Source organism: Echiichthys vipera (assembly GCF_963691815.1).
Source record: "Echiichthys vipera genome assembly, chromosome: 22".
Classification (NCBI taxonomy): Eukaryota; Metazoa; Chordata; class Actinopteri; order Perciformes; family Trachinidae; genus Echiichthys; species Echiichthys vipera.
The window spans coordinates 6,473,679-6,486,306 of NC_139847.1; the positions used below are offsets into that span (position 1 = coordinate 6,473,679).

General features: G+C 41.4%; 1 protein-coding gene across 1 annotated transcript in view; it reads left to right on the forward strand.

The window, feature by feature from the left end:
- Positions 1 to 8,622: 8,622 nt before the first annotated feature.
- Positions 8,623 to 12,628, forward strand: part of pacs1 (phosphofurin acidic cluster sorting protein 1) — a 61,189-nt gene continuing 57,183 nt past the window's right edge. Inside the window, exon 1 of the mRNA XM_083936667.1 lies at positions 8,623 to 9,130. Coding sequence (XP_083792793.1) covers positions 8,976 to 9,130 — 155 coding nt within the window. The 5' untranslated portion in view covers positions 8,623 to 8,975. The remainder of the gene's footprint in view (positions 9,131 to 12,628) is intronic.

A 12,628-nucleotide genomic window follows, 5' to 3' on the forward strand; every position in this document is an offset into this window, starting at 1 on the left:
GTCTGAGTCAGCTGATCCAGTCACAAGAAAGAGTGACTACAGGGGGGACCTTATTTCCCGCTACAATAAGGACGTGAAGAGGAGTTGACATTATTTGGTGACACATGTTGGCGGTTTTAAGGCTGATTATGACTTTTATTTAGTCAAACAAGAGTCCAAACAAGCTTAAGACCAAAACTGTAGAGAAAGTGATTACAACAGTCATGGTTCTGATATTGATTGTTTTCATTGCTTACATGTTAAAAATAAAAGACAAAGTTATAATAGTTGATAAATAAATGAATCAAACCAAAGCAAAAAACGCCCTTTCCACGGGCTCTAAGGGGGTAGGAGGAGGCCCTCTTTTGGCCCTCTAGGAGCCAAAACGCATGCTAGAGTGCCCTCTAGGAGCCGAAACGCGTGCTAACGTAGCCTCTAGGAGCCAAAACGAGTGCTAAACTGCCCTCTAGGAGCCAAAACAAGTGCTGAAGTGCCCTTTAAGAGCCAAAACGTGTGCTAAAGTGTCCTCTAGGAGCCACAATGTTTGCTAAAGTGTTCTCTAGGAGCCACAATGTGTGCTAAAGGGCCCTCTAGGAGCCAAAATGTGTGCTAAACTGCCCTCTAGGAGCCAAAACAAGTGCTGAAGTGCCCTTTAAGAGCCAAAACGTGTGCTAAAGTGTCCTCTAGGAGCCAAAATGTGTGCTAAAGTGTCCTCTAGGAGCCACAATGTGTGCTAAAGGGCCCTCTAGGAGCCAAAATGTGTGCTAAAGTGCCCTCTAGGAGCCAAAACGTGTGCTAAAGTGCTCTCTAGGAGCCAAAACGTGTCCTAAAGTGCTCTCTAGGAGCCAAAACTTGTGCTAAGTGCCCTTTAAGAGCCAAAACGTGTCCTAAAGTGCTCTCTAGGAGCCAAAACTTGTGCTAAGTGCCCTTATCAGTGGCGAGGACGCATTATATGTGCCCTTTTTTCTTTACATTTCACCCCTGCCCTTCAAAAAGTGTGTGCATGCCACTGCCTCGGAGAACAGAACATATATGTAGCAGCACGTGAGGGACTTTTCCTTTGAAGTAATATTGACTCAGTTCCCACAAACATGCAGACAGAAAAGAGCTGCAGTCCACGTTTGAGCCGTCTGAGGGCGGCAGAGGACCCTGAACGTGACAGTCACCTGACAGAAGCACAGTGACCTGAATTACTGCAGCAGACACACACACACACACACACACACACACACACACACACACACAGGGAACAACAGCCTCTGCACAACCAAAGGCTTTTACAGTCTTAAAAACACAACACTGCTGATGTTATAGAGCTATTTGGACTGTAATAATAATTATTATATAATTATATTATATATTAATAATGACTGTAGCAGACCTATGGAACAGGTGCCCGCATCATAGGTATGACTTCGCCTCTGTTTCCCAGCACTCTCTGGTTTTCCAGTGTATCGCTCATTGGTACCTTTATTATGAACCACAGTACACGTTTATATAGATGAATCCTATTTCTACAAAAGGAAATTTTAGTGTATGTGTGGGTCATTTTTCATTTATGTGTTAATGAATTAATTTATTCATATACTTACATAGATTATTTTCTTTTCTTATATATATGTATATATATATATATATATATATATATATATATATATATATATATATATTCATACATATATTTGTCAGGATTTTTTTCATTTTATCCTTTATCCTATTATTATTATTATTTTGTTATGGTTTAGAGCTGAAATGATTACTTCACGATTAATTTCAGTCATTTTTTCAAGCAAAAACGCCCAAAATCCCAGTTTCCAGCTTCTCAAATGTGAGTTTATGATGTTTTTCTTTGTTATATAAAATATAAAACTGAATGTCTTCTGGTTTTGGACTGTTGGCCAAAAAAAAAGCATTTCTAATATATTATCTTGGGCTCTGGGAAGTTATAATTACACCTATTATAAGGGGCATTTCCACTGTTATCTAACATGTTACAGATAATATAAAATCTATAATAATATAACAATTGGTAAAATCGTTAATTGCAGTCCAAACTTTTATGTAGTGATATATTTTCCCTAATATTGCAAATACAGAGAGTATTAAAAATGCACAGCACATTCAGTATAATATTATAATATAAGAACAAATCTATTGCAAACATGCACCGCACAATACTTTGTATATGAAAGTAATATATAGTAGATCTCCATATGTGGTGAAGTAATATGTTGCGTAACAGATTCTGACATCGGCTGCAGTGTCACTTGATGACCTGGCAGATTTGGGGCAGTGTGTAAAAAGTAACCCAGGATTATCCCGTGACTGCTTTAATCTGCTTGATTCTAATCTCTTAACCAGTGAGCGGTGGTGAGAAAAGCGTGTTAAAAAGAGCACTGCGTTGAAGTCATTGGGCTGATTATCCAGAGCCAGGGACGGAGACTCTGCGTGGTTTTAAGTCCAGCTCATCGGTGAACCCGCTGATCGTCACACCCTCCATCCAAGAGGAAGAGCTAACCAGTGACATCAGCTTTGGTCTTTGCCAAACTCTATTCTCTCACTGTAATTTGAATAAGTGAGCAGGTGGAGGTTTCACTGGTTTACTGATAATGTTTGAATCTGCAGTCTACAACACATTAAACAGTTTACCACCTCTATACACTGGCTGCACGCCATTAAAAGACACAGAACTGCTGGCAATACGGGGCCCTACTGTGATCAAATCAACCTATATATTATTATATTAGCTGATCTAGTTTATCATCTACTTTATTACATGTGTAAGCGATTATTAAAGGGAAAAGCAATTAAATTAATTCAAAAACACAAAAAAAGTCAATTAAATTAACAATTTATTATAGTAAACACAAATTAAATACTGTGGATATGCCCATGCAGCTGGGAGGAGGCCTCGGGGAAGACCCAGGACCAGGTGGAGAGATTAGATCTCCATACTGACCTGGGAACGCCTCAGGATCCCCCAGTTAGAGCTGGTTAATGTGGCCCGGGAAAGGGAAGTTATGGGTCCCCTGCTAAAGCTGCTGCCCCCGAGACCCGACCCCAGATAAGAGGCTGAAGATGAGATGAGATGAAGTTGTGAAATGTTGTGTTTAAATATGCTGATGATGTCTTATCTCATTCTAACTTTTTGTAAATTTAGGAGAAAGCTACAGACACAAACAGACAAAGTGAAGTAAAATAAACACATAAATGTGTATTTTGGATCTTTACTGGACTACCACTGGTCTGAAAGAAGACATGTTAATGGGCGACAGTAGCTCAGTCCATAGGTGGCTCGCCAGTTTGAGCCCCTGTGTGGACCGTGGACTGGTGGCTGGAGAGGTCCCAGTTCATCTCTTGGGCACTGCCGAGGTGCTGTTGAGCAAGGAATCAAACTGCTCAGAGCGCTGAGCTTTTGGCAGCTCTCCATTAACTGCATGTATATAGGTCCTGTTAGTGCAAGTGTGTAATTCGGGCAAATATTCTGGGCCTGTGTGTGTGTAACCTGGATAATAATAATAACAGAGTGAAATTTAATTTCCCTTGCAGGATAAATAAAATTAATTCTTCTTCTTCTTCTTAAAGAAGCCAAATAGCCCAAAATCTCAAAATTGAGCAGTGCGTGAAAAGATATTTGGTGTTTTACCTTTGTGTCCAAACAATGCAACCAAAAAACAGGCTTTAAATTTAGAAAACCTTACATGTCCCATATTCTGCTCATTTTAAAGTTCATTCTTGTATTTTGGGATTCTACTAGAACATGTTTAAATGCTTTAATCTTTAATAAACACATGATTTTTCTCATCCTGTCTGTCTTATACCTGTATTCACCCTCTTCTGAAACACTGTCTCTTTAAGACCCCACCTCCTGGAAAAGACCACTCTGCTCTGATTGGTCTTCAGCCTCTTCGCTCGCTCTCTGCACCGTCATTGCAGCCGGGAAATGACTGTAATGGCACTTTATCATCAGTGCACTGGTTGGGGAGGAAGAAAAGGAGAGAGAAAGAGAGAAAAGACAGACAGATGGACAGAGAGAGACAAAGACAGACACAAAGACAGAGACAGACACACATCCAGTAACTATAATAATATCTATAGTAATGTGAATATGACTTATTAATACAGCAGAATAGCAGAAACAGGCACAGCTAAGGTTATAAATCATAATAGTAGCAGGAAGCGTCATGTATATATATACACTTTCACAGTATTTATATTGCACCTCCACCTACTTCATAATAAATAAAGACATGAAAATCTGGAAGTGCATGGAAATGAGGGAGCGTAATCTAAAAAAGACTGCAGTCCTTTCTAATCTGGTTGCAGTTAAACCATGCCTGAACGTTTCAAACACATTTTGTTGCTGTGAAAATCTGCCAGTGAAGAAACAAACATCGGGCTGATGGCAGCCAGCCGTGCTGTGACGTCGGCGGGGTGATTAGGTCACCCTCTGGTTCACATTCACGTTCACAGATTGTAATCACAGCCCTACCTTTATCACCTCAGGGTGCAAACAAAGCACCTGTTCTGCGCTGCACTGACCGGCATCCAAACTGTGGGAGAGCTGCAGAGGCGACGTATGTTTCCGAGAGTCGCTTCCAGATTATGAGATAAACAGAAGTGGAAAAATACAACACAGACAAGCATATGTGTCTGGTTTCTCCCAAAATACAGCAGCACAGTGTGCACAAGATGGCTGGATTCATACTGTATATAGTAACTATATTATTAAAGATAGTGTGACTTGTTGCTGCTCATGGGGGAATTGTCGGGTCTCTGTAAATCAAGAATAAGTCACAGAGTGTGGTCTTTACCTTCTCCATGTGTAAAGTGTCTTGAGATAACTTTTGTTATGATCTAGCACTGTCATCTCATCTCATCTTCACTCTCTTATCCGGGGTCGGGTCGCGGGGGCAGCAGCTTTAGCAGGGGACCCCAGTGGCGGCAGTACCTCAGTCCATAGGTGACTTGGCTGGGAACTGTAGGGTTGCTGGTTCAAGTCCCCGTCTGGACCATGTATGGAGCATGGACTGGTGGCTGGAGAGGTGCCAGTTCATCTCCTGGGCACTGCCTCGGTGCTGTTGAGCAAGACACCAAACCCCCAACTGCTCGGGGCGCTGGTCACTGGCAGCCCCCTCTCTCTAACATCTCTCCTTAATTGCATGTATAGGTCCTGTTTGTGCATGTGTGTATTTCGGGCCTGTGTGTGTGAAACATGTATAATAATAAGAGTGAAAAATTCAATTTCCCCGTGCGGGATAAATAAAGTAATTCTTCTTCTTCAGCCGCTTATCCGGGGTCGGGTTGCGGGGGCAGCAGCTTTAGCAGGGGACCCCAAACTTCCCTTTCCCGGGCCACATTAACCAGCTCTAACTGGGGGATCCCGAGGCGTTCCCAGGCCAGTGTGGAGATCAAATCTCTCCACCTGGTCCTGGGTCTTCCCCGAGGCCTCCTCCCAGCTGGACGTGCCTGGAACATCTCTGAAATTAAATTGAATTGTACGCTATTCCTCGTACGTGGACTGTCTTTGGTGAAAGTGCCTCTTCCTGGTATAAATATAAATAATTCATCTTAAACTGGATCACCTCCCAAGTAGGGAAGATTTTAAAGCTATAGGATCAAGGACTATTTAATTACTGAATGCACATGTCCTCTTACCGAACGCAGCTGGTGGTTATGATGTAATGATGTGATTTGCCAAACTGTTTTAACTGGTTTTATGTTTGTTTTGTTGTTGTTTTAGTTTGTGTGTACTTAGCTACTGTGCTGCTCTCTTGGCCAAAAGAGATTCTGAATCTCAATGGGCTTATTCCTGGTTTAAAAAAAGGTTGAATAGAAATAAATATATAGCATTTATACCTCTGAATCAGCTCTGCAGAAGTAGGTAAACATCTTTCCCTCTACATGTACGGTTGATGTATATGACACTTTAAGGAAAAGGTCAAAAAAGTTCACAGTACGACATGAAAGCGAGCTGAGTTGTCACACTGTAACCGGTTTTGCATCTTTGTGTGTTTTCCTGCTCACACCAGCTGAACGGAGGAGTGTGCGTGTGTGCGTGTGTGCATGTGTGTGTGTGTGTGTGTGTGTATGCATGTGTGTGTGTGTGTGTGTGAGCTTGCACGTGCGTATGACTAATTGGAGTCATTTCAGAAGCACCTGCGACTCCAAACGGTGTGCCATATGGACCCAAAATAGAAAACAGAGTAGCTGTTGTCTTCCTGTATGACACTCGAGCAACACTGTGTCATACAAATATGATGAGTGGTGTGAATAAAGGGTCATTATTGGCATATTACTGAGTTTTATGCTTTGACTCAATTTCCTTGTAAGGATAAAAAGGTGTGTGTTTCCACTTACAGATGAATTATGACCTTTTTATGAACCTTTAACGCTGTAAAATGCTGTTGTTAGTTGGTTTTGACGACACAATTATAGATAAATATGATAAATGGACTGGTACTTATATATACTTTATATGTACTTTCTAGTCTTCTGACTACTCAAGGTGTTTTCACAGTGTTTGTCACATTAACTCATTCATTCACACTGATGGCAGTGGACATCCACAGACCATCTAATGTAACCATTCACACCATATTTACACAACCACGCGCAGTAGAGGAGCAATTCGGGGTTCAGTGTCTTGCCCAAGGACACTTCGACATGCGGACCGGGGGAGGTGGGGATCGTATGGAGGAATGGAGGACGACCCACTCTCCCACTGAGCCACAGTTGAGCCATGTATGTTTTAGTTTATATTTACTTGATAGAGGTTTCCGACTGACCCGACCTTTAATGTATTTGTAGCTGCTGATTTTGTTTATGTATGTTGTAAATTCTGTGCTGACACATTATGAAATCATGTTCATTTAAACATATGTTGATATGTTTACTTTTAGATATGTAAACAGCAGCCATGGTGAGAAACTGGCTAATAATTGGTGGGGTCCAAGTTCTCAAGACAATTTTTATCTCTTTTCTGTTTTAAAATTCACATTTGCTTTATTTGCATGACCTTGGTGACATTAGTTTATAGCATGTACTGTACTTTGCATACGCTGTAAACCAGGTTTACACAGTAAGTATAATAATCCAGAGTGTAAGAACAAAATACAACAAAGGTTTGCATATTTATTGCTACTTTACATCACATCATACACCATAATATGCTACAGTATTATGCAGCATAATGAAAGAAAAATATAAAATAAAATAAAATACAAGATAAAAAGACAGACATAATGATAATAACAATAATATATTCAATTATAATACATTCAATTATTGGTTAAAACATAATATTATTACAATATTTATAAAATGTTATAGTGTTTTTGTTTATTTTATAAATATTCTTTATATTAATATATTAGTTTTTATATTTTATAGCAGTAAATAGAGGAATTAAAACAATAAAAATATTAAAAAAATAGTCAGAAACATGAACAATAATGGAAAACAATCGTAAAAAATGTAATTTAATCATAAAACATACATAATAAATTAATTTCAAAACATAAATTTAAATTAATTAAACAAGTACCGCTACTATACATCATGTCATGCACCATATTATGCAACATAGTGTAATATAATGAAATAAACATATATATATATATATATATATATATATATATAACATATATATAATAGATAAACAGACAGACATATAATGATAGTAATAATAATGACATATCAAATTATTGGTTAAAACATAATATTTTTACAATATTTATAATATTTTATAGTGTTTTATTATTTGATAAATATTATTATTAATATATCAGTTTATTTTTTATAATATGTTTTTATTGATGATTATAATAATAATAAGAATAAATACAATGAAAAACTATTGGAAAAATAGTCTAAAACATAAACAATAAAGCAAAACCAATTAAATTAAATTAAATTCAGCTTTATTGGCATAAATGTCACATGACTATGTTGCCAAAGTATAAATATTCAATAAAACAAAACAACAATACATTTCATAGGTATAATAAATTACGACAACTAAATAAAGAAATAAAAATAATATAAAATAAAAAAGAAGTTTGTGTGTGTGCGCGTGTGTGCGTGTGATGATGCAAAAACATGTAATGTAATCAATTCAATTCAATTTTATTTATAGTGCCAAATCATAACAACAGTATAAAAGTAAATCATCAAGTTAATAATCAAAAAACATACATAATACATTCATTTCAGAACATAATTTAAATAAAAACAAATGCATTCATTAAAAATAAATATATATAGCTTATAGAAAAAAATAAAGTAATACTAATAATATTATAAAATTGTCTCAATGTATAATAGGTACAACTGAATGACAGCCTACAACCTTTCAAAATAAAATATGTAAAGAGTCATTTAAAAAAGAAAACCCAGTAACATCACACAGCTCCCTATTGGCCACCCCCCCCCCCCCACACACACACACACACACACACACAGACACACACACACACACACACACACACACACACACACACACACACCCGCACCCCCACCCCTCTGTGTCTCGCTCTACGCTCTCGCTCTCTCTCTCTCGTGCCTTACGTCCTCTGAGCTGAAGAGGCGTAGCTCGGTGCTTCTCGGTCTCATTGTGCGACTCCAGCGAGAGAAATTTCCGCTTCCTGCACCGACACACACCCGCAACCGACGCGAAGTTGTGACAGAGAGAGGACACACAGACACACACACACACACACGGACACAGACACAGACAGACGCGGGGATTTAACCGCCTGTCTTCGGCTACAATGTCTCCTCCACTACCGGGCGTTCAGTAACCAGCGCGCAAAAACGGACCAACTTTCCGTTTTGTAGCGTTTCACTGTAGCGTCTTTTTTTACGCATTTGCGCGTGAAAAATACGGCGAAGGACAACACACACTCACACACACACATACACACACGGAGGAGCCAGGCTACTACGGGTATTCCTCCGCTTCAGCTCCGCCTGAAACCCCGTTTTCAGCCTCCAGGATGTCGGAGCGAGGAGGGCTCCCGCGGACTGGGGGCGTCCCTTCGCCGCACATGCAGCCCTCCAAGCCGGTCTGCATCACCTCCAACCGGCCGGTCCACATGAACCTGTACGCCACCTGGGAGGTGGACCGCTCCTCACCGAGCTGCGTGCCGAGGTATGTAAAAGAAAAATTAAATAGCATGACATATCATTTTTTATTCAGTGGGGAATGACCCAGTCTGTGTGTTTACACTGGGGACTCTCAAACAGACACACACCCATGGGCGACCTCATATGCTACTGTTAATATAGGAAAACCCATTAAACCCTTTTTGATTTGCTCTAATTGGGATATTTACCTGTGATCTTCCTCTGATTGGACCATTGTTAGCCCCTTAAGGACCCCACTTGACTCCCAACAGTTCACCCAAATACTCATTATACCCATTAATATAAATAGCACATGCAAGCTCCCTGGTTATCTTCATACTAACACAGGCTGTTTGTGTTGGGGGCAGCTGCAGCCTTTCCCCCAGCAGATAGCTTCCCTCAGCTGTTGCCCACCAGGATCAATGCAGACATAAAGATTGATGAAGCACTGGGTTGCAGGCTGTCACTTCAACTGTAGCAGGGCACGTTTGTTTCCATATGTATTACGCAGCCGTAACATGAAGGGAAAGATGCAGAAACGAATGATTTTTCTTGTTTTCTTGGCGTGGCACAGAAAGTTGTTGTTGCAGCAAGGTCACAGTCTGCGAGACACCTTATATCCACCTCGTCCCAGACAAAGACATTCAAGTAGGCTTCTTTGTCTGACTGGTAGGGATCCAGCTGCACTGTATCAGCTGCTCTTTTACCCTGTGATATTGTTTCATCTGCATGAAAGCACACACACATCTGCTGTGATATCCATATATGTGCTCCAGCCCCCTGAAGTCTGCCCCCTCGCGTTTATGATGCCGTGGTTTATAACCGTGGTCATGAGTTAGACTCAAGGTCAAGGGTTAACCTCTTGGGAGTGAAGTGGCGCTCACGCGGTTCTAGGAATGAAGAGTGTGAGGGCTGATGACGGGTTTTCCCACTGAATCGAGATGTTTATGGATTTATTTGTGTCTATTCGCGGTGACAAAAGCCCGTCGTGTTGCAGTTTTCACCTGTTAAACCACGCTTGTGCTTGTAAAATCTGCAGGTTTGCCCTTAAATCGTGTTGTTTTGGACTCAACTGCCTCCTTCCAGATGTTTACTGAGAGCAATTAGTGGGAATAAAGCACGCTGTTAAAAACTTCACACAACGCTCACATTCTGACACCTTAATGCGGCTTTCTAAAGAAAATGCTTTGGGGGCTTTACTGGGTTAGAAGAAGCAAAGCCCCAAGGGTGTGTTTTGCCTCTTAACATTGTGGCAGCGTGTGTGCAGTGTGTGTGTGTGTGCACAGTACGCGTGTGAATAAACCACACACTCTTTATTTTGGAGCTTGAATAAAACAAACAGCCTGCATTTAAAATCTCTTTCTTCCTGACCGTTGTCTTCGACAGGAAGAGTATTACCGTATTTGTGTTTGCTCGCTAATCCACAAACGGTGTCGAATATTTTGGCCAATGTAGGCACTGTTATTTTATTTTGGGGGAGGGGGGGTGTCACGGTCTGTCAGATATCTTTTGATTTCACTGCAGTAACTGAGAGAGACTCGCAGAGCCGGGGATGGAGAGAGGCAGAGGATGAGAGCGGGAGACGGGAGAAGAAGCATCTACATTTAAATAGGATTTCTCTCACACGCACGCAAGCTGTGCAGGGGGAAGCCTCCAGAAAACGGGGCGCAAACTAATCTGCGGCACAGTCCTCCGGAGCTAGAAGAACCTGCTGTTTATTTCCTACGGACTCAAATTCAGTCCTGATGTGTGTTGTTTTGCAGCTGCCAGTTTGCCTCTTGTTGCTCAATCTCTGTTGCTGCAAGAAGGACTCCGAACTTCCCCCCTCCTCTGTAGCGGAGGTGTTGCTGCTCTAACCTCTTCCGTCTACCCTAAAAATGCCACTTATAGGCATGCTGTTTATGCGGCGCTGTGGGTAGAATTCACCCCGGCAGGCGACAAACACGCACTCGGCTTTCTTGCTCCAGGATTTGTAGAGAAACCTGGAAAAAAACAAACAAATACCACACATATCATCGCTGTTTGTCATATTCAGCGGGGGAGTGACAGGAAATATCCAAGAGATGATATCACTTTGCGCTGTTTACACCGAGAATCTTTGTTTTGAAGGGCACAGAAACACAGCCGGTTGAAATCCACTCCACCCTTATCCATCAGCGCGACGTGAGGTCATTTCTGTGTTCAGCCCTCCTGACCTTCTATTCTGTAGGTTACTAGGGTGGAATAAATCATTTCACTGGCCCTAAACCAGCTCTTTCAGTGCGATGTAGCGGTTGATTCCCCTCTCTGCGGTGTCATCATAACACACACACACACACACACACATGTATATAAACAGGTGCTGCTGGGTTCATTGTCATTCCTCCGTCTCGCCTTCATTTCCTGCAGCCAGATAATCCCACTGATGAGCCCAGGAGCTGCTCCACCAGGCTCAGAGCTTCACCTCGCTCGCACAGAGGCTGTCGTGAATAAAGATTAGCAGCTCTCAGGTGTATTGGCTGTCAGGTGGAATGCGGACGGCGCCCAGCCAGCGTTCACGCCGCAAATGGTTGGGATTCCAGCATCCAGCTAGGGTTTAGTTAAGGCCCCCCTTGTGCTGCTATATGCTCTGCGTCAGGTATTCCAGGAATGGGCCCTGTCGCAGAGCTTCCCTGCCTTGCATTATTAACGAAGGTCTCCTCACAGAGCAGAGGAGGGGGGAGAGTCCCGTGACTCAGCTCCATAGATGGATGCAGGGTCTGTGCTTCAATGTGGCTTTCAAGGCACGAGTGAGTAGGGGAGAGTAGGGGAGTCCTTTTCCCAGAGCAACCACGAATCTATAGGAAGGAGTGTGGAAAATGGGTCAAATTTTGACCAATAGAGAAAAAGAGTTTTGTCTTGTGAACCAGTGTTGGGCAAGAAACAGCCTGTGCCCAGTATCTCCCTCTGAACTCCCAGATTGTTTTTTATACCATTCAATTTGTGTATGAAGTAAACACAATAGATATAACATGATAATTACAGAGTTTAGAGGCGTTGTAAGGCATATGTTTAAACTTTGACTTGAAGCTGAATTCCACTGCTCTCAGTCTTTATGCTAAGCTAATCGCGTGCTGTCTGAGCTTCATACTTGGCATACAGACTTAAGTGGTACTGCTCTTCTCATCTAAATCTTAAAGTAACCGAGCAAGCAACTGTTTGCTATTGTAAAAAGTGCGATCCCGTTGTATTTTTTTTTTTATTATAAAGCAGGTTGAGGTGCTGAAATAATGTGAAAGTATCAAAACGCTTAATCCACAGAGAAATGCACACAGCCCGTATTCAGAAACGGTTTTTAAACGAGCCGTCAGGACTTCCTGTATGGTTGTGATGTCACAACTATACTATGTATAGTTAGAAAGTGGCGCTGAAATGCCTGTGCAGAGATGCAGAGAGCACAGATGGAGAAGACCCTGAAACGCTGACCAATCAGAGCAGACTGGTCTTTTTCAGGAGAGGTTCTTAAAGAGACAGGCGCTAAAACGTAGCGTTTCAGACAGAGGGT